Source organism: Rhinolophus sinicus, chromosome 16, assembly GCF_057876585.1.
Source record: "Rhinolophus sinicus isolate RSI-liver-muscle chromosome 16, RSI-T2T, whole genome shotgun sequence".
Taxonomy (NCBI): Eukaryota; Metazoa; Chordata; class Mammalia; order Chiroptera; family Rhinolophidae; genus Rhinolophus; species Rhinolophus sinicus.
Genome location: NC_142516.1, coordinates 87,890,954 through 87,911,941, shown reverse-complemented (window position 1 = coordinate 87,911,941; position 20,988 = coordinate 87,890,954). Strand labels below are relative to the sequence as shown.

General features: G+C 42.6%; 1 protein-coding gene across 3 annotated transcripts in view; it reads left to right on the top strand.

Moving 5' to 3' along the window:
- The window catches only part of FGF9 (fibroblast growth factor 9), a 107,557-nt gene that overhangs the window by 72,701 nt on the left and 13,868 nt on the right, over positions 1–20,988 (top strand). The window contains exon 4 of one of the 3 annotated variants that reach the window (XM_074330150.2): positions 2,450–2,808. The exons of the other annotated variants lie outside the window; for them this stretch is intronic. Coding sequence (XP_074186251.1) covers positions 2,450–2,520 — 71 coding nt within the window. The 3' untranslated portion in view covers positions 2,521–2,808. Of the gene's footprint in view, positions 1–2,449; positions 2,809–20,988 lie in introns of those variants that run through there. 3 annotated transcript variants of the gene reach the window in all.

The window sequence follows — 20,988 nt, the reverse complement described above, 5'->3', positions numbered from 1 at the left end:
GCACATTCATGGACCTTCAGGTGCATTTTGATGGCCTTGAATGGGTCAGCCTGCACAATTAAAATATTGAATTGTTAATTAATTGCTTATTAAAATCTGTATATCTGACTTTAGGAAAATCTTAAGATTTAGAATCACTGAGCCCTCATTCTTGCAAGACAACTGGCTAGAATTGGGAGTGGAGTGCGTGCTACTCCCTGTCACCTCTAGTGCAGCCTGTTGTTTGTATTACCTGCCCAGCCCCTGCAGATATGTGGGTGTTCAGCCTCATTGCAGAGTTTGGAAAACTTGTCAGGGCCATAGATACAGATATGGGAGCCATGGTTTTACAGAGAGTTGGTGCCATAGAAATGCATGAGTCTGAGGGGGGACAATAGAGAAGAGGTCTAAGCATGTTGGGCAGAAGGACAAGTGGAGGCCGTAATGCAGACGTGGAGGGGAAGCATTGGACAGGCGGGAGAAAACCCGGAGCAGCAGCGCAGCACAGGAACCAAAGGACAAAGAATTTCAAGCTGGAAACCAGCCAGAGTCAAATGCTGCAGAGAAGGGAGGAGAGGGAATCACGGCCAAAGGCCACTGCTGTGCAGATTAGAAAGTTTTGCAGAATTTAGTAGAGTGGTAAGGGCAGAAGTCATTCAGGTACTGGTTTGATGTTTCTAATAATCCAGGTTCATCCGTGTGAAGATCTGGGGTGCAGATGAGGCAGGAACACCTGTGCTTGGCCTTGCTCTAAACTCCTCACTCACCGGGTGGGCTCCAGCCTGTTCCCCAGGGAGGAAGCACTTTTATACCCATGCCGACTAAGTGCCAGCTCCGTTAAACGTGTTCCCTCATTTAATCCCACAGAAACCTTGGCGTTAGGCCTCATTATTGGCAATTATACAGATAACGAAACTAAAGCGTGCAGAGGTTACGTGATTTGCTCAGAGTGACTCACACAGCACAAAGCGAAGAGTTAGGGTTGGAGGGTGGCCTCCACCATCCATGTTGCTTCCCATACCAGCCAGTCCCACTGTCCTGTGGAGCTCAGGCACCCTCGTCTTCTTTCCTTAGATCTTAGCATATTAGGGGATGGTCCTGCCTACTGTCGGCAAAGGACCCTTCTCCTCACTACTAAGCACTGTTTCATTCAACAGCTACAGCTTGCTGTGTGTTCTGAAGTGGTTAAAACATGCTAAGTTTTAAGGTGGAAAAACACACACACTTATTTTGAGTCTCTTTGTGTTATTATTCAAAGCACAAAAGGCCTTTGCTTTGTCCCAATTACACTGACATCTCCTCAGGCTCAGTTTATTTCTGAAAATTGTGTGCCATGACTAATATCCACATTTTTACCATGAAAAATGGAAACGAGCCACGTTAAGACCAGTCAATTAGTGGACTGGATTTATTTCATTGTAATCTTTCACCAGAGGCCTGAAGACTGTATCCCGTTTTGTAAGATGGGAGACAAAGGCACAGGCATGATGCCTGCTCACGAAACGCTTCAGGCTCTGGAGGCCCTCCATTCATACTGGTGTGAGCCATGGTTCTCCCAGTGGCATGGGGAGCACAGCTGTGTGTGGTCCTCTCTGTGCGGCGTCCTCCGGCTGTAAGGACGTCAGGCGGAGCTCAAAAGTCAGCATCCTCAATTGGGCCCCATTTCCATTACCCTTTTGTCCTTTGGGGAGTCACCAGCATCTAGCATGATAATAGCTAACATCTCCTGAGCACTCACTACGTGCCAGGTTCCAGGTAAGTGCCTGGACCTGTATTTCTTCCTTTTATTTTCCTAAAAACTCCTGGCAGCTGTTCTGATTACCTGCATCTGACACGCGAGGACACAAAGGCTGCGAGCTGGAAGGTTTTGTTTACAGCCACACGAACAGCGATTGAGCTGGTACTGGGTCTGCTCGCGTCCTTGTCACTGTGTGCCGGCTGCAGAATCAGTGGCTCCATGAGGAGCCAGGAGCAGCTAGAGTCATGGTCAGTCTGTCCTCCTTTCCAGGGACACATGCCTGGCCAGACTGCTTCTCACGTGGACCAGCTTGCTGTCCTCCATTCACATTCATTCTCAATACGAGCTTTCCAACCAACTGACCTCAGGACCAGGACCAACAGACAAGTCTCTGGTGCCATGGCTTTATGGGAAATTCTGCTAAGGAGTAAATGTGAAATCACATTTGCTTCTATATTTAATGATTCTGCTATGAGAAAGAACAAAATGACATGGAATTGAGAATCTGGTAAAAAATCCCGGGAGCCTGCTGGCTGATAGGGCTCTTTCCTCTCTGATTCCGGGAGTGGCTGGTCAGGTAGTCTGGGGCTATGGTGCCCGCGGCTCCTCTGGGAGGATGGTTTCCTCTGGGAGGGAGTGTGCTCAGTATCCACCTTTGTTAACCAGGACAACAGGTGGGATGGCAGGGGCTTACACAGGTATTGATCACAGTGATTTCTCCATCCATTTCAGTGATCGTCCCTTCTCTGAGTTATGTGGCTTTCCTAAAGAGCACTGTTTGCAGTCTGATCAATGGATGTTAAATGTAGCCGGAACAGCCTGCCCCGCTGAGTGGCCTGCTGACGCCGCTCCCACGGAAGCCAGGCACCCGCCGTCAGGCGCCCAGCTTTGTGCTGTTCTTGCTGGAGTGGATCACGCCGTGGAGGCTATTTACGTCTGGAAAACGCTCCGAAAGTTGTTGGAAATGCTTGCTACCTGCCACAGCGGGCTGACCCCAGCTTTGGGGTGTGAACCTGCAGCCAGGCGTCCCTCCCAGCAGCACGCCGTGCGTCATGGGTCCCTTGAAAACAAAACACCAACTTGGAATTTTAATTAAAAGGCAGTGAATGGCTATGGAGCTTGAACCACTGTTGATTTCATTGTGGGTTTGAGGTCACCGGTGTGAAGCCTGTAACATTAACTTATCAGGCAAACACATCCACAGAACTTATCTCAGGGTCAGCAGGTCGGGGAGGCTCAGAGGAAGGGCTTGTTTGGGTCCATGAAGCCTACACGCTGAAGAACACAGGACGTTCTCTCTGGACAATGCCCGCCACTGTCCCCAAGAGAAGGAAGCCCCACGACACTGTCCTGTTGGTCAGGACCATGTCCTGGACCTATGGGTCTCACCTCGCAGGTTACCGTGTTTCCCCAGAAATAAGACCTAGCCAGACAATCAGCTCTAATGCATCTTTTGGAGCAAAAATTAATATAAGACCCGATCTTATTTTACTATAATATAAGACTGGGTATAATATAATACAATATAATATAATAATAATATAATACCAGGTATAATATAATATAATGTAATATGTAATATAATACCAGGTCTTATATTAATTTTTGCTCCAAAAGATGCATTAAAGTTGATTGTCCAACTAGGTATTATTTTTGAGGAAACATGGTAGTTGCTACCATGTTTCCCCGAAAATAAGACCTAACTGGAAAATAAGCCTTAGCATGATTTTTCAGGATGACATCCCCTGAGCATAAGCCCTAATGTGTCTTTTGGAACAAAAATTAATATAAGATCCCGTCTTATTTTCAGGGAAACACGGTATGTGGTGGCAGACGTGGCTCCCTTTCCTGGTTGAGTGTGGTTCTTGGGGCCCTAGAGGTTCAGCTGTCCCATAAAATGAATTAACTCTGCTCCAGTGGGTTATTTTGCATTGAAAAAGTTATTTAAAGCCTTTTAAAAGTAGCATTAATTGGAGTCTGTTATTGGTTTACACTACTTTGTAAAGAGGCACACACGTTTATTGCAAAGATCTCCCAAGTCCCAGATTTAAACCCTCTAAATAAAAGGACCATCCCCACCTAGAACCTTCCACTACCCACCCCCTTGAGGGGTCATACTGACCTGCACCTGGAGCCCCAAGGAGCTTCCAAGGGTTCTCCTCAGGACATCTGCGTCTGTACCCTCAGGACTTTCCCAGGAGGATCTGAGGTTGAGATGCTTTGGGGCTCTTGGTTAGGGAACTTTTGGAAGTCCAGTCTTATCATGGCATAAGAATGACTGGGATTTTCAGAGAGGAGGGACCACCTGACATTCTCCTGATCTCTGGTAAGGACTTTCTCTGCTCTGGCGGTCGTGGTGCTCCAGGCATTATATTGGTTAGTTCTGAAGGTCCTTGAGCAGATGACAGCACCCCATCTTACAGATGGGGAAACCGAGGCATAGACAGAGGCTGAGGCAGAGACCCTGGTTGGGCCCTCCTTCCCACCTTGCTCCCGTTTCCTCTTGGGCTGTGATGCAGCAGCCTAATCCCGTGCAATCATGCCTTATTCACCATCCATCGCCAGGGTATGGAACCCCCACTTCTATGGTTGAAGTTAAGGGGGCAAGAAGCTAGATGGCCCCCCACATCCCAGTCCTCTGCCATTCACAGCATCAAGCTTTAAGCACCCCAGGTTTGGCACAGACTCTGCCAGCCTCCATTCTGGTGTTAGCTGCCATCCTGGAGTCTCCCTGCTGCACCCAGAACTAGAGAGAAGAAGGGGGTGGGAGTGGGGGTGGGTGAGGGGAGGGATGGGGAGGCCCAGTGTGCAGGGTTTGTTGATTTCCATGGTGTAAACACTCTTATCACGGCTGATTTCACACTACTCCTGGCTGCACACTGCTTTTGAAAGTTCCTGAACATGTGGCCACTGAAAATTGCACATCAGTGATTAGCAGTGTGCCCGATGCCCATGGGCCGATGTCTGTGCCGGGCAGGTCTCCCCTGCCCACCGTTGCCTCTCGCTGCCTCGTGTCACACAGCCCTCTGTGAAGGCCTCAGTACCCACACCTGCACACGGTCCGATGCACCTGTCTGCATCCTGCATACACTGTACCAGGGTGATGACATGCACTCAGTAGGTGCTGCCCGAGGGAATGGACCTGACCATTAGGCTCTACTCCAGCTGCACCAACAACTAAAGCTACGCATATCAGCAAAGCATAGGGACCCGTGAACCTGTCAGTTAGTGGGGGGTCAGCATCTGTGGTAACAGCTTTAGTGGGTCCCGTGTTTGGGGACTGGTGGGAGAAGTCATTCCCTGCAGGACAGAGCAGGGCCTGAATGAGGGGCTGAGGGCGAGGCAGGCAGAGGACCAGCCCTCAGTCCCCCTGCCACTCAGGTCTCACAACGTGGCCTGGAGGAAAGCTGCTGAGCTCAGAGCAGCCAGAAGCAAGCGGAGGCAGAGGGTGACTCTGCAGGGGGGAGGGTGACAAACAGAGCCAGGTGCTGGAAGGAACAGCTGCATAGCAGAGACAATATTTATATGTGCTGCATGTGGGAAGCGTTGGGAGCATTGCTGGAATTTGTAAGCATTTCTGCCTCCCTCTCACAGACCACGTCCTAAAGCTCCTCAGAACAGGAAAACAGTGATGTGGACGTAGTCACCTCCTGCTTAAATATTACCTAGTCACCTTTGACCCCCCAGAGCTTAGCAGGATGCTCACTGCAATGCAGCTGGTCCCCAAGAGCTCATCCAAGTTTCTCCAGAACTCAGCCCTGTCTGCCCACACTGTGGCCTCAGGACGAGCTGACACCCTCTGTCCCCTTCCTCCTCCTACTTGCCCTCAGTGCTCGGGAGTTTTCTATGACAGTGTGGCCCCCATCTTGAGTAAACTCTCCACTGTCTTCAGGGCCAAGTCCACTCTCCTTGGGGTGGCGTGAGCCCACTCCACTCTGGCACTGGGAGCACCCCGAGGTCTCTGTGCAGCCCCCACCCCCATCCTGAGCCCTCCTGCCGCCTACCCTGGGTTGGATACCATGCTCCTGCCCTCCTCGGGTCTCAGTTCCAGCTTCATCTCTCTCCCTACACCCATTCTTTCTCCTTTTCTGGTCCCTCTGTGCTCTGAGGCTCACCCATGCCCTCCGTAACGCACTGTGGCATGACGCTGATAGCTGCTTGTTCTCTTGGATACCCATGACTCAACAGAATCGATACCCAGCATGTAGCAGGCACAGAAATGCCTCCAAGTGGATTTACTTCAGTGGATTCTCCACCTTTTGCGTGTTTGCCTGAATCACGGCAAATTGGAACCGGGTCTCAGTAGCTGTCCCAGGGTCACTGAGTTGAGGCAGGTGGGGGCAGGGACACAGGCAGCAGGGGTGGGGAGCGTGATGCTCACAGCACTGCTGCCCACCTCTGTCTCCAGGACCACTATTGGTATTGACTGCATGTATGGCCTACTCAGTGTTCTGTGATAAACTTAAAATGGCGGGAAACCCACACCCCTGCTCTGCTTGCCTGCAGCCCACAATGGGCTGTGGACTGGAGAGCTGGCCGAGCAGCCATTTAACCCCCTTGTGAGCCTGCAACCTGCTTGCAGAGCGTCAGCACTGAGAGCAGCCTCAGTTCCATCAGGGGCATGGCCTGTGGCAGACACCCACCATGAAATAAACATCTGGTGTTGTGTAACCAGCTTTCATCTGGCTCCGACAGAAAGTGGGTCATCGAATGTGGGTAGGGAGCAGCCGAGGTGATGCCTCTGCTCAAGAAAGACGTGATTCCAGTCCTGTTGTGTTGTTCTGATGCCAGAGGCTACAGTGCCATGACGTGGATGGCAGCATTAAAAGGATGAGACACAAGGCTTCTGGGAGACCTTGGCTCTTCATCTCACGAGTCAGATTTGATGTGACTCGTGGTGTGCTGAGTCAACACAGTAATAGCACCCACAGCAGCCTCTGTGGGAAATGCCGAGGGCCACTTCCACTTTCATTCTAAATGAATTTCACAAACGTCTGACCCACGAGATTTCAGATCAGAAAACAAACAAACCCCAAACCTCTGCAACTTCATGTTTATTGATCACACTGGCAATGTTCTGTTTTATTCCGACTTCTTCCTTTTAACCTGGCAATGTGTTCATTGGGTTCTACTGATTTGGGGGAGGTGAGAGATCCTGAGGAGTCTCTTTTTTTAAAAAGAAATGTTGCTATTTTATTTTAATATGTATGAGTAAATCATATCACGTTTCATGGGACATTTAATAAAACTTTTCAATAAATAGCAATTCTAAGTAGGCGATTGAGAGTAAAATGAATATGTGGTCCAAGACCCAGCCGTTCCCCTCTCGTCCCCAAGGAGACATATTAGTACTTTGGTTTATCAAGTAGTCTTCTCCCAAACACACTTTGTAGCCGCAGGATTGTTTTGACTTGATTCATTGACACCAGAGGAGAGTTTTGGCTCAGAACATTTATTGGTTTCAAGTTACATGGTCATATGGAGGAATGGTGCCAAGTGCTGGAGCTCCCAAAGTCAAGTTCACATAAGTGTGTCAACAGCAGCTATGGTGATAACGGGCATAGAAAGAAAAACTCATGTGGATTAAACGTTGATGATGTGACAAGAGCTTTCCACGTATTATCTCATTTAACTAGCAGATAGTACTGTTGTCATACCCATTTCACAGTTGAGGACACTGAGGCTTGTGCACATGGTCTAAGGTCTCTTAGTAATTGCTGATTTGACGCCAGAGCCTGAAAAATCATTCATTCCCTGAACCTGTTACTGTACACACAGACGAGGGGTCCACGTTAGTCTGTGCGACAGGTAGACTTGCAGACTAAGATCCATAGTGCAGGCATATTTCATTGTGAGGAAGAGCTCTGCCTCTGGTTTCAGTCTTAAGGTGAACATAAGATGTCTTTTCTGATGGATTTTTTGTGACCCTTCCTTTAGAAAACTGAACGGTGCACACTGCTGGAAAGCTGGGTGGGTTGATCTGCAAGGTGGGGCCCCAGGCCCATGTGAGTGTTCCACAGAGAGAGTTCCCAGGGGTTTAGCTCCTGCCCCCTGATTGTCCCCCAGGATCACACCAGGTAAGCAGAGCCCCAGCCTGTCAGGTGCTGTGTAGCTGTGGGAGACTTGTGCCTTAATGGGCCTTTTATGGGCTCTGCCACCAAAGTTCCTAGAGGCTCCATGTTTCATGTGCATAAAACTCACTTGGGAACTTTCATGGGTTGAATTGTGTTCCCCCGAAGTATGTGTTGATGTCCGAACCTCAGTTACATTGGAACTAGGGTCTTTGCAGATGTGATCAAGTTAGGATGAGGTGATAACTGGATGAGGGTGGGCCCTAGAAGGACTGGTGTCCTTCTAAGAAGAGGGAAATCTGGACATGGACATAGGGAAAAGTCATGTGAAGATGCAGATGTGGAAGGAAGATGGTCATGTGGCGATGGAGGCAGAGACTGGAGGGACGACCTAGAAGCCGAGGCCAGCGTCTCTCCAGAGCTGTCAGAGGGAACCCAGCCTGCTGGCACACCGACTTCAGACTTACAGATCCAGAACTGTGAGGCAACAACTTTTTGTTGTGTTAAGCCACCTGGTTTGTGGAACTTTGTCACGGCAGCCTGAGCAAACTAACACAGGAACTTTGTTTAAAACGTATTCCTGGGCCCCACGTGTGTAGATTCCGACTCATGGGGAGGGCTCGGAAAAGTGCTTTTTAAATAAAAAGCTGGTGAGGCAGATGTGGCAGCTCACTGAGAGTGAGCCTGCACCTAGACAGTGAGCTGGACTGAAGCACATCCGTCACCTTCAGCGCATCAGAACTACAGAGCGTTTGTAAGTGTATTTCATAGAACAGAGAGATACCTACTAGACATGGTAAATGATAAAACAACAACAACAACAACAACAACGACACACGCTACTGGTTTTATAAGAGAGGGTGCAAAAGGAAAGTGTCTTGAAACAGTGTTATAGATCAGGCCTTGCTATCTGCATACCTGTGGGGGCCAGGAGGTAGGCGCTTGGATTCACACCTTGTCCTGTCTTCATTACCTTCTTTGTCTTTAACATTCTCATGTTGACCCTATGGCGGGTGTTGTTTTGGACCAAAAGATCCAACCCAGTGGAGTTAGAAATATTTTTGCATAACCCTGGTGTGGTGGTATCAGGAGCTGGGGCCTTTGGGAGGTGACTGGGTTTAGATGAAGCCATGAGGATGGGCCCCATGGTGGGATTGGTGTCCTCATACAAGGAGAGAGGTCAGAGCCTCCTCTGTCTGCCGCACGACTATAGCCTGGAAGAGGACTCTCAGCAGAACCGGCCATGCAGGCACACTCACTGTGGACTTGTCCTCCGGAACTGTGAGGAATGTGTCTGTTGTTGAGCCCTCCCTGCCTGTGGTATTTCTTATAGCAGCCTGAGCCAACGTAGACACCAGGGCTTTTCCAAGGGCAGGGAAGACGGGACACCTGATGCACTGTCTGACACACAAGGGGAGCTCAGTAGGTGTTTTTGAGTTGATGGCAGTTAAACATGTTCTTAGCTCTTCCACTCAGTGTCCACTGGCCCCCAGCGAGTCTGAGAGACCAACCCCAGTCTGTCTGTGCCTGTGCTTCCATCTTCAGAACCAGTAGGGCCAGTGGGGTCCTTGGAGGGCATCACTCTGATTTGGACTCTTTCTTCCACTTAAAAAAAAATTGTGATTAAAAAAACATAATATAGGATGTAGCATCTTAACCATTTTTGAGTGTGCAGTTCAGTGGTGGTAAGCATCTTCATGTTGTTTTAAACAGGTCTCCAGATCTTTTTCCTCTTGTAAAACTCAAACTTTATATTTGTTAAGCAGTCCCTTAACCCTTGCCCCCAGCCTCTGGAGACCACCATACTAATTCCTGTCCTTATGAATCTGACAACTTTAATTGCCTGATGTAAGTGGGATCACACAGTATTTGTTCTTCTGTGACTGACTTATTTCACTGAGAATAATGACCTCACGGTCCACACATGATGTAAGAAGGTGACAGGATTTCCTTCTTATCTTAAGGCTGAATTAACACTTTATTGTATGTCTACACCACATTTTGTTTATCCATCCATCTGTTGAACACATGGGTTGCTTCTACCCCTTGACAATTGTCAATAGTGCTGCTATGAACATGGGTGTGCAAATGTCTCTTTGAGACCTTGCTTTCAACTTTTTTTGTTTGTTTTGTTGTTGTTGTTAAATACCCAGAAGTGGGACTGCTGGGTCCTATGGTAGCCCCAGTTGTAATTTTTTGAGGAACCTCCATAGCGGCTGCACCATTTTACAGTGACACCGATAGTGCACAAGGGTTCCAGTTTCTCCACATCCTTGTCAGCACTTGTTGTTTTCTGTTTTTTTTTTTTTTGTTTTTAATTTTTGGTAGTAGCTATCCTAAGGGTGTGAAGTGGTTTTTCATTGTGGTTTTGATTTGCATTTCTCAGATGATCAATGATGTTGAGCATAATTTTTATATGCTTATTGGCTATTTGTATATCATCTTTGGAGAAATGTCTATTTAAGACCTTTGCTCATTTCTTAATCAGCTTATTTGATTTATTGTTGAGTTGTAGGAGTTCTTTGCATATTCTGGATATTAATCCCTTATCAAATATATGATTTGCAAATATATTCTCCCATTCTGGGAGGTTTATGATGACTGATTCAATCTCCTTACTGTACAGATTTTCTTCCTGATTCAGTCTTGGTAGGTTGTATGATCCTAGGAATTTACCCATTTCTTATAGGTTATCTGATTTGTTTGCATATAATTGCTTATAGTAGTCTCTTATAATCCTTAGTATTTGTGTGTTATCAAATGTATTGTCTCCTCTTACATTTCTGATTTAATTTATTTGAGTCTTTTTTTAGTTAGTGAATCTAGCTAAAGGTTTGTCAATTTTATTTATCTTTTCATAAAAACAGCTCTTAATTTCATTGATCTTTTTATTGTCTTTTTAGTCTTTATTTCATGTATTTCTGATCTGATCTTTGTTATTTCCTTCCTTCTAGTAACTTTGGATTTTGTTTGTTCTTCTTTTCTAGTTCCCTGAGGCCTAAATTTCAGTTATTTGAGATCTTCCTTGTTTCTTAACACAGACATTTATTGCTGTGAACGTCCCACTTAGAACTGCTTCTGCAGCATTCTATGTTTGATATGTTGTATTTCCATTTTTATTTGTCTCAAGATATTTTTAAATTTCATTTTTGATTTCTTCTTTGACCCATTGGTTGTTCAGGAGTGTGTTGTTTAATCTCCACATAGTTGTGAAATTTCATTTTCCTTTTGTAATTGATTTCTAGTTTCATATCATTGTGGTCAGAAAAGATGCTTTATTTGATTTGAATCTTCTTAAATTTATTGACTTGTTTTATGGCCTGACATGTGGTCTATCCTGGAGAATGTTCCATATGGCTTGAGTAGAATGTGTATACTGCTGCTCTTTGATGAAATGGTCTGTAAATATCTGTACCTCTGTCTGGTCTAATGTGTAATTTATGTCCATGTTTCCTTATTGATTTTCTGTCTGGATGATCTATCTGTTGATCAAAGTGGGGTATTGAAGTCCCCTCCTATTATTGTGTCGCTGTCTATTTCTTCCTTTAGGTCTGTTAATATTTGCTGTGTATATTTTGGTGTTCCTATGTTGAGTGTATAAATATTCATGTGTTAAATCCTTTAGTTAAATTGACTCTTTTATCATTATGCAACAAACCTTCTTTGTCTTTTATTATAGTCTTTGTATCAAAGTCTGTATTGTCTGATATAAGTATAGCTACCCCTGCTTTCTTTTGGTTTGCATTTGCATGAATGTTTTTCCATCATTTCTTTCAGTCTCTCTGTGTCCTTACATCTAAAGTGAGTCTCTTGTAGGCAGCATTTGTTGGGTCTCCTGGTTGCACAAATGACATCACATTTGCAAACTCTCTTGGTCACAGCAAAAACCTTTACTTCTGACCATAAACAATTTCAAATTTTTTTTTTTATTAAATTTATTGGGGTGACAATTGTTAGTAAAATTACATAGATTTCAGGTGTACAATTCTGTATTACATCATCTATAAATCCCATTGTGTGTTCATTACCCAGAGTCAGTTCTCCTTCCATCACCATATATTCGATCCCCCTTACCCTCATCTCCCACCCCCCACCCCCCACCCCCCTTACCCTCTGGCAACCACTAAACTATTGTCTGTGTCTATGAGTTTCTGTTTCTCATTTGTTTGTCTTGTTCTTTTGTTGTTTTTGGTTTATATACCACATATCAGTGAAATCACATGGTTCTCTGCTTTTTCTGTCTGACTTGTTTCGCTCAGCATTACTCTCTCAAGATCCATCCATGTTGTCACAAATGTTCCTATATCATCTTTTCTTACTGCCGAATAGTATTCCATTGTGTATATATACCACAACTTCTTTATCCATTCATCTATCGAAGGACATTTTGGTTGTTTCCATGTCTTGGCCACCGCAAACAAAGCTGCAGTGAACATTGGAGCACACGTGTCTTTATCTCTGAATGTTTTCAGATTTTTTGGGTAGATACCCAGGAGAGGGATTGCTGGGTCATACGGCAATTCTATTCGTAATTTTTTGAGGAACCTCCACACTGCCTTCCATAACGGCTGCACCAGTCTGCATTCCCACCAACAGTGTATGAGGGTTCTTTTTTCTCCACAGCCTCTCCAACATCAAAACAACATGGTATTGGCAGAAAAACAATTTCAAATTTGATTTGTGTGCTACTTAAACACACAAATCTCTGTGAAATTGATATCGACTGATTTTTCCAGTTGTGCTCGAGTCTATTTGCAATATGCCACAGGTGAGGCACCTGTGTCCCTAATATTCCTGAGTGCGCTTATGCCCTGGGATCGTCAGAGCCAGGGACAGTGCTTGTGTTCACCTCAGCGCTCTGTGAAGCAGAGTTGCCATTGATCTTCCCTTGAAGTGTTGGATTTGCTCCTCACTCCTCTGCTTGAAATGTCTTCCCCAGAGACCTGTCATTTCATCATCAAATATTCATTTGTGCATGTCTTGAAAATGTATTGTGTCCTCACACATTATGTGTCATCTTAAGCCAGGGAGAAAACATCTTGGACCCTCTGGCTCTTTCAAAAGCAGCCACAAGGTCCGTAATCTCTGTGTTTGAGAGGCAGTGGAGTGTCAGAAAAGGCAGAGGAATATGGATTGAGAGGGTTGGATTCTAATTCTTGGTCTATTGCTAATACACTGTGTGATCCTCAGAAAGTATTTAACTTTTCCAGGCTTCATTTTTCTTATTTAAAGTGAAAACTAATGATGAGAAATATCAACATCTTTCATTTGTTGGATGCTCACTCTGTGCCAGCCTCTCTTAAGTGTTTTATATGCATTTTTCTTTTGATCTTGACAGCAATTCTTTTGAAGATTAGTTGTTTTTATTCCCATTTTATGGCTGAATAAATTGAAGCTCAGAGTGTTAAGCAATATGCGTTGCTAATAAGTGACAGAGCTGGGATCACAACTCAGGTTGATCCATTAAGTTGTATGATTAGGTCACCTCTAGGGTTCTTTCCATTTATGATATTCCATGAATATACCACATTGTAGAAGGTCTAGAGAAATCTCTGAGCTCTTGTTGTTAATAGTGTTTGAGCTGCAGCATTCCATAAATATAAGACTAAAAAGAAAATCGTACTATTTATGAGGAGTCTAATGTATTAAGTACCTTAGGTACCTCATTTTCAGACAATGTCTCTTTTAATAGCAGTCTCCATTCCTTGTAGAATTTTAGTTTGATATTTGTTGGACATTTTATCCTCCATGTATTTTCATCTCTTTTTCTCTTCCTGTACTGTATTCTGTATAATATCCTCATGTTCATCTTCAATTTACTAATTCTTCCTTCAGCTTTGTCTAATAGTCTCTCTCTCTCTCTTTTCTTTTTAAATTAAAGTTTATTGGTGTGGTTGTTAGTCAAGTTACATAGATTTCAGGTGTGCAATTCTGTATTACATCATCTATAAATCACATTGTGTGTTCACCACCCAGAGTCAGTTCTCCGTCCTTTACCATATATTCTATCCCCTTTATCCACAACACCCACCCCCCCCTCCTTTACCCTCTGGTAACCACTAAAATATTGTCTGAGTCTATGAGTTTTTGTTTCTCATTTGTTTGTCTTGTTCTTTTGTTGTTTTTGGTTCATATACCATGTATCAGTGAAATCATACGGTTCTCTGCTTTTTCTGTCTGACTTATTTCGCTTAGCATTATAAGCTCAACATCCATCCATGTTGCTACAAATGGTCCTATTTCATCTTTTCTTACTGCCGAAAATATTCCATTGTGTATATATACCACAACTTCTTTATCCATTCATCTATCGAAGGACATTTTGGTTGTTTCCATGTCTTGGCCACTGTAAATAAAGCTGCAGTGAACACTGGTGCACACTTGTCTTTATGTATAAATGTTTTCAGATTTTTTGGGTAGATACCCAGGAGAGGGATTGCTGGGTCATATGGTAATTCTATTCTTAATTTTTTGAGGAACCTCCATACTACCTTCTATAGCAGCTGCACAAGTCTGTATTTTCACCAATAGGGTATGAGGGTTCCTTTTTCTCCACAGTCTCTCCAACACTTGTTACTATTTGTCTGGTTGATGATAGCCGTTCTAACTGGGGTGAGGTGATATCTCATTGTGGTTTTGATTTGCATTTCTCTGATGATTAGTGATGTTGAGCATTTTTTCATATGTCTATTTGCCATTTGTATGTCCTCTTTGGAGAAATGTCTCTTCACGACCTCTGCCCATTTTTCAATTGGATTGTTTATTTTTTTGTTGTTGAGTTGCGTGAGTTCCTTGTATATTTTGGATATTAGCCCCTTATCGGAGGCACTGTTTGCAAAAATCTTCTCCCATTCAGTTGGTGGCCTCTTTATTTTGTCAATGGTTTCTTTTGCTGTGCAGAAGCTTTTAAGTGTGATATAGTCCCATTCATTTATTTCAGCTTTTACTTCTCTTGCCTTTGGAGTCAAATTCATAAAATGCTCTTTGATCCCAAAGTCCATAAGTTTAGTAGCCATGTTTTCTTCTATGCAGTTTATTGTTTCAGGTCTTATGCTTAAGTCTTTGCTCCATTTTGAATTAATTTTGGTACATAGTGACAGATAGCAGTCCAGTTTCATTCTTTTGCACGTGACTTTCAAATTCTCCCAGCACCATTTATTAAAGAGGCTGTCTCTTTTCCATTGTATGTTTTTTGCTTCTTTGTGAAAAATTGTCTGTCCATATTTATGTGGTTTAATTTCTGGATTCTCAATTCTATGCCATTGGTATATGTGTCTGTTTTTCTGCCTATACCATGCTGTTTTGATTATTGTTGCCCTGTAGTACAAACTAAAGTCAGGGAGTGTGATACCTCCAGCATTGTTCTTTTTTCTTATTATTGCTTTGGCTATTTGGGGTCTTTTGTGATTCCATACAAATCTGATGATTTTTTGTTCTATTTCTTTAAAAAATGCCATTGGGATTTTGATGGGGATTGCATTAATACTGTATATTGCTTTGGGTAATATGGCCTTTTTATCTATGTTGATTCTTCCAATCCATGAGCATGGAATGTCTTTCCATTTCTTTGTGTCTTCTTCAATATATTTTAAAAATGTCTCATAGTTGTCAGCATATAGATCTTTCACATCCTTGGTTAAGTTTATTCCTAGGTATTTTCTTCTTTTTTTGCAATTGCAAAAGGAATTTTTTTTATTTCCTTTTCTGATATTTCATTATTAGCATATAGGAATGCAATGGACTTTTGTACGTTGATTTTGTAGCTGGGAACTTTACTGTATTCGTTTATTGTTTCTAATAGCCTTTTGGTGGAGTCTTTAGGGTTTTCTATATATAACATCATGTCATCTGCAAAGAGTGACAATTTAACTTCATCATTCCCAATTTGGATGCCTTTTGTTTCTTTCTCTTGCCTGATTGCTCTGGCAAGGACTTCCAACACTATGTTGAAAAGCAGAGGTGATAGGGGACAGCCCTGTTGTGTTCCTGAACGTAGAGCAAAGGGCTTCAGTTTTTCACCATTAATTATATTAGCTGAGGGTTTGTCATAATATGGCCTTTATTATGTTATTTTCCTTCTATGCATATTTTATTAAGTGTTTTAATCATAAATGTATGTTTTTTCTTGTCAAACGTTTTTTCTGCATCAATTGATATAATCATATGACTTTTGTCCTTTGTTTTGTTTATGTGATATATCACATTGATGGATTTGCGTATGTTGAACAATCCTTGTGCCCCTGGGGTGACCCCACTTGATCGTGATGAATAATCTTTTTAACGTATTGTTGCATTCGATTTGCTAGAATTTTGTTTAGGATTTTTGAATCTGTATTCATCAGAGACTTTGGTCTGTAGTTTACTTTTTTTGTGTTATCCTTATCAGGTTTTGGTATCAGGGCAATGTTGACCTAATAAAATGAGTTAGGGCGTACTGTCTCTTCTTCAATTTTTTTGGAAGAGTTTGAGTAGGACAGGTATTAGATCCTCTTTGAAGGTTTGGTAGAATTCACTAGTGAAACAATCTGGTCCCGGACTTTGGCTTTTGGGAAGGTCTTGGATGACTGATTCAACTTCCTTACTGATGATTGGTCTATGTATATTTTCCAGTTCTTCATGGTTCAGCCGAGGAAGACTATATGTTTCTTTGAACTTGTCCATTTCTTCTAGGTTATTGAATTTGGTGGCATATAGTCCTTCATAGTATTCTTGGATGATCCTTTGTATTTCTGTGGCATCCGTGATAACTTCCCTTCTTTCATTTCTGATTTTATTAGTGTCTTTTTTTTTTTTTTAATCTTAGTGAGTCTAGCCAAGGGTTTGTCAATTTTATTAATCTTTTTAAAGAACCAGCTCTTTTTCACATTAATCTTTTCTGTTGTCTTTTTGTTCTCTATTTCATTGAGTTCTGCTCTGATTTTTATTATTTCCTTTCTTCTGTTGACCTTGGGTTTCATTTGTTCTTCTTTTTCTAGTTCTCTAAGGTGTAACATGAGGTTATTTATTTGGGATTTTTCTTATTTCTTGAGATAGGCCTGTAATGATATAAATTTCCCTCTTAAAACTGCTTTCGCTGCATCCCCCAAATTATGTAATATCATTGTCATTTGTTTCTATGTATCTTTTGATCTCTCCTATTTCTTCTTTTACTTGGTCGTTCTTTAAAAGTATGTTGTTTAATCTCCACACATTTGTGGGTTTTCCTGCTTTCTTTTTGTAGTTGATATCCAATTTCAAAGCATTGTGATCAGAGAATATGCTTGGTATAATTTCAATCTTCCTAAATTTGCTGAGGCTAGTTTTATGTCCCAGTATATGGTCTATCCTTGAGATGTTCCATGTGCACTAGAAAAAAATGTATAGCCTGATGTTTTAGGATGAAGTGCTCTATAAATGTCAGTTGTGTCCATTTCATCTAATGTGTCATTTAAGGCTGCTATTTCTTTGTTTATTTTCTGTTTCGATGATCTATCCATAGCTGTCAAGGATGTATTTAGGTCCCCTAGTATAATTGTGTTTTGGTCTATTTCTCCCTTTAGTTATGTTACTAGTTGCTTGGTATATTTCAATGCTCCCTGATTTGGGGCATAAATATTCATGATTATTATGTCTTCTTGTTGTATAGTCCCCTTTATCATTATGAAATGTCCATCTTTGTCTCTTGTTACCTTTTTTATCTTGAAGTCTGTTTCATCTGATATCAGTATGGCTACACCTGATTTTCTCTGGATACCATTTGCTTGGAGTGTCAGTTTCCTCCCTTTCACTTTGAGTGTATGTTTGTCCTTGTAGCTGAGGCAGCATATGATTTGGTTTAGTTTTTTGATCCATTCTGCTACTCTGTGTTTTTTTGTTGGTGAGTTCAGTCCATTTACTTTTTGGGTGATAATTGATATGTGAGATTTCCTATCATTGTATCTTTAGTTTTCTGGTAAGACTGTTTCTCCATTGTTTCTTTGCCTTTTTGCTGTTGTCTGTTATTTCTGTGTGATGGTATTCTGTGATTTTCCCCTGTTTTTCCTCTTCTATTACATTATATATTTCAGTTGTGGATTTTTTTTTTTTTTTTTGAGTGGTTACCATTAAGTTTATGTAAAGGAAAGTTTGATATTTAGAGTATTCCATTCTCTTCAGCATGCTTACTTTCTCCATTGCCATATTCTGGTTCAGGTCTTTACTCTCCCCCCCTTTTATGTTTGGTTGTCACACATTATCCCAATTCATGCTGGTCAAATAGCCTCTGTTAGTATTTCTTGTAGTGCAGGTCATGTGTTAGAATATTCCCTCTGCTTCTGTATGTCTGGAAAGGTCTTTATTCCTCCTTCATATCTAAAGGATATCTTTGATGGATATATTATTCTTGGCTCATAATTTCTCTCTTTCAATAGTTTGAATATTTGGTTCCACTCCCTCCTGCCTGTTAGAGTTTCTGCTGAAAAATCTGATGATATTCTAATGGGCTTTCCTTTGTAGATTACTGTCTTCTTTTCCCTGGGTGCCTTGAGGATTGTTTCTTTGTCATTGATTTTTGACAGCTTCAATACAATGTGCTTTGGAGAAGGCCTGTTGGGGTTGAGGTAATTAGGTGTTCTATTTGCTTCTTGGATTCGAGGACCTAGTTCTTGCCACAAGTTTGGGAAGTTCTCATCGACTATTTGTTTGAATATATTCTCTGTTCCGTTCTCTCTTTCTTATCCTTCTGGTATGCCCATTATTCTTATATTGCTCTTTCTGATGGAGTCAGAAAGTTCTTGTAGAGTTGTTTCATTTCTTTTAAGTCTCAAGTCTCATTCTTCATCCATCTGTGTCATTTCCAGATTTCTATCTTCGATGTCACTGATTCTTTCCTCCATCTGTTCATCTCTATTACCTAAGCTGGCTATTTTATTCTTCATTTCTTTTATTGAGTTCTTCATCTCCAGAAATTCTATTGGTTCTTTTTAAAATTTCAATCTCTTTGGTAAAATGTTCATGTTATTGTTTGTGTTTCTGAGTTCATTAAACTGCCTGTCTGTGTTTTCTTGCATCTCATTGAGTTTTTTTTTTTTTTTAATTGCAATCTTGAAAATCTCTGTCATTTAAGTCACATATTTCCATATATTTCAGTTCATTTTCTGGAGACTTTTCATTTTCTGTCTGAGTTGTCTTGCTGTGTTGGTTATTCATGGTAAATAATGATTTATTATTTCTCTTCCTAGACATCTACAGGTTTGGGTTCTGGAACAGGTTGATAGAAAGAGGTGTTTCTTTTGTTTTCTAGTCAGTGTTGGCAGAATGTTTTATTTTCTCTCTGACTGCAGCCTTTTGTCTCTCACACTGTAGCGGCATGTTATCTCTTCACTATTCTTGCGTCTCAGACAATGGGGGGATTCCGTGAAGGCAGGCTTCTCCTCTGTGAACAGTTTCCCTGGGTCATAGGGTACTGCCTCTGTGGGGGCATGTGGAGAGCTTCTGAGGTTCCAGAGCTCTTCCTGCACCAGATTCAGAACCTGTACTTCAGCAGCTCTGTTTATTCCTGCAGGGATCCACCCAAATAGATGGGTAGAGGGGCTGGGTCAGTTGTGACAGGTGGCCCAGAGCAATGGCGGCGACCACCACCACAGACGGTCCTGCTTGAATCTGTGTCTCCAGACTACAGTTCTCAGAACTGCAAATATTCTGTTCTTTTGATCTGACACTGCTACTGTTCCGTTTCTAGCACTGGGCAGGTGGGGGCCAGGTGAGCTCTGGGAGGGTAGGCAGGGGGTTGCTATTCTCAGTGCCTAAGGCTTCCGTTCTCTGCTCGGCAGTGAGGGCTTAAACCACCATTTTCAGCCTTCTTCCCTCAGTTTTTTCTCTGAGGTCTCTGCCATGAGCGTTGGGTTCAGCCGTGTTATATGCTGTTCCTTTAGCCCCGTGGGTCATAAACAGACCCTAGCAGTCCGAGTTCTTCCCTCTCCCGCAGCTGCAGTAGTTCCGGGAAGCAGCGAGCTCAGACCACTGAGCTAGGTCGGCGTCCTGTGCCTGCTCTGCTCCGTCTCCGCACTTCTCCCTTCCCTCCTCCCCTGCTCATGCAATTTGCCCACCTTTAGGTGAATTCAGTAGTGAGACTCTTCGTCTTGCCTGACTGCTGCGCAGGGAGTCCTTTGTGGAGTTATAGTTGTTCAATTTGTTGTAAATTCCAGTGGAGAGCTCAAAAGTCTCATCTCACTCTGCTATTTTTATGACGTCACCTAAATTCCTTTTTTTGTTCTAATAGTGTCTTGAACTCATCACTGGGATATTTTATTTTAATCAATTTTACTTTTTATTGCTATAAGCTCTATGTATAGTTAAGCCTGCCTATTCCTTTTCAAAAATAGCATCTTATGATTCTTACGTTTTGCTTTTGTCTTAAATTATTTAAAATTTTATTTTTTCCTCTTTATACAATAGTTCTATTATCAGAAGTTCTTAAGAATTGAATCCTGCTGTTTATTTTGTCTGCTGACTCCCATTGATGGTGGTTTCTTTCTTCGTATGCTGGTATGAACTGGGGTTTGAGAATCAGAGAAGTTGTGCTTTGGTTTTCCAGGTGGTCCAAGATTTCATGATCTCCTAGCTTCTGAGAGACCTAACCTGGGGCTTGAATTCCCAGAGGGGCCTTATTTTTAAAACCCAATCAGAGATAGAAATGCTTTCTCTCTTTCTCTGTCTGTTCTGGGGGTGAGTTGTCCCCTAGTCAACTGTTTCTCTGAGTTCTCTTTGAGAGTTGTATCTTCATGTGTGAGTTTTGATTTCACCTGCAGGCTCCTCTGGGTACCTGAGATTGCTCCTCCCTCCAGTGCTCTTTGCTGTCACAGTGGGGCTCACACAGTTCTCACTCTGGTTTTTGTTTCCCTCTTCACTTCTGGCCTTTGGGGAGCTCCCCTCTTCCCCCCTTTTTTTGAGAACCCAGATAGGCATTCAAAAGTAATTTCATATTTAGTATCTTAAATTGTATTATAGTGGGTATGTTTTCAGGTTATTAAATCATTAATGTTGTTAGAAACAGAAATTCTGTATTTATTAACTATAAATATCATAATAGTCTTGAAGGCAAGCATGGTTATGTCCAGTTGGCAAGTAGGTAAATGCTTAAGAGAAGTTTGATCACTTGCCCATGGGTAGTTGAAGGAGTCCAGACTTTTCTTACTCAGCCAGTGCTCTTCCTAATACATGCAGGCCAGGACTTGTGGCTGG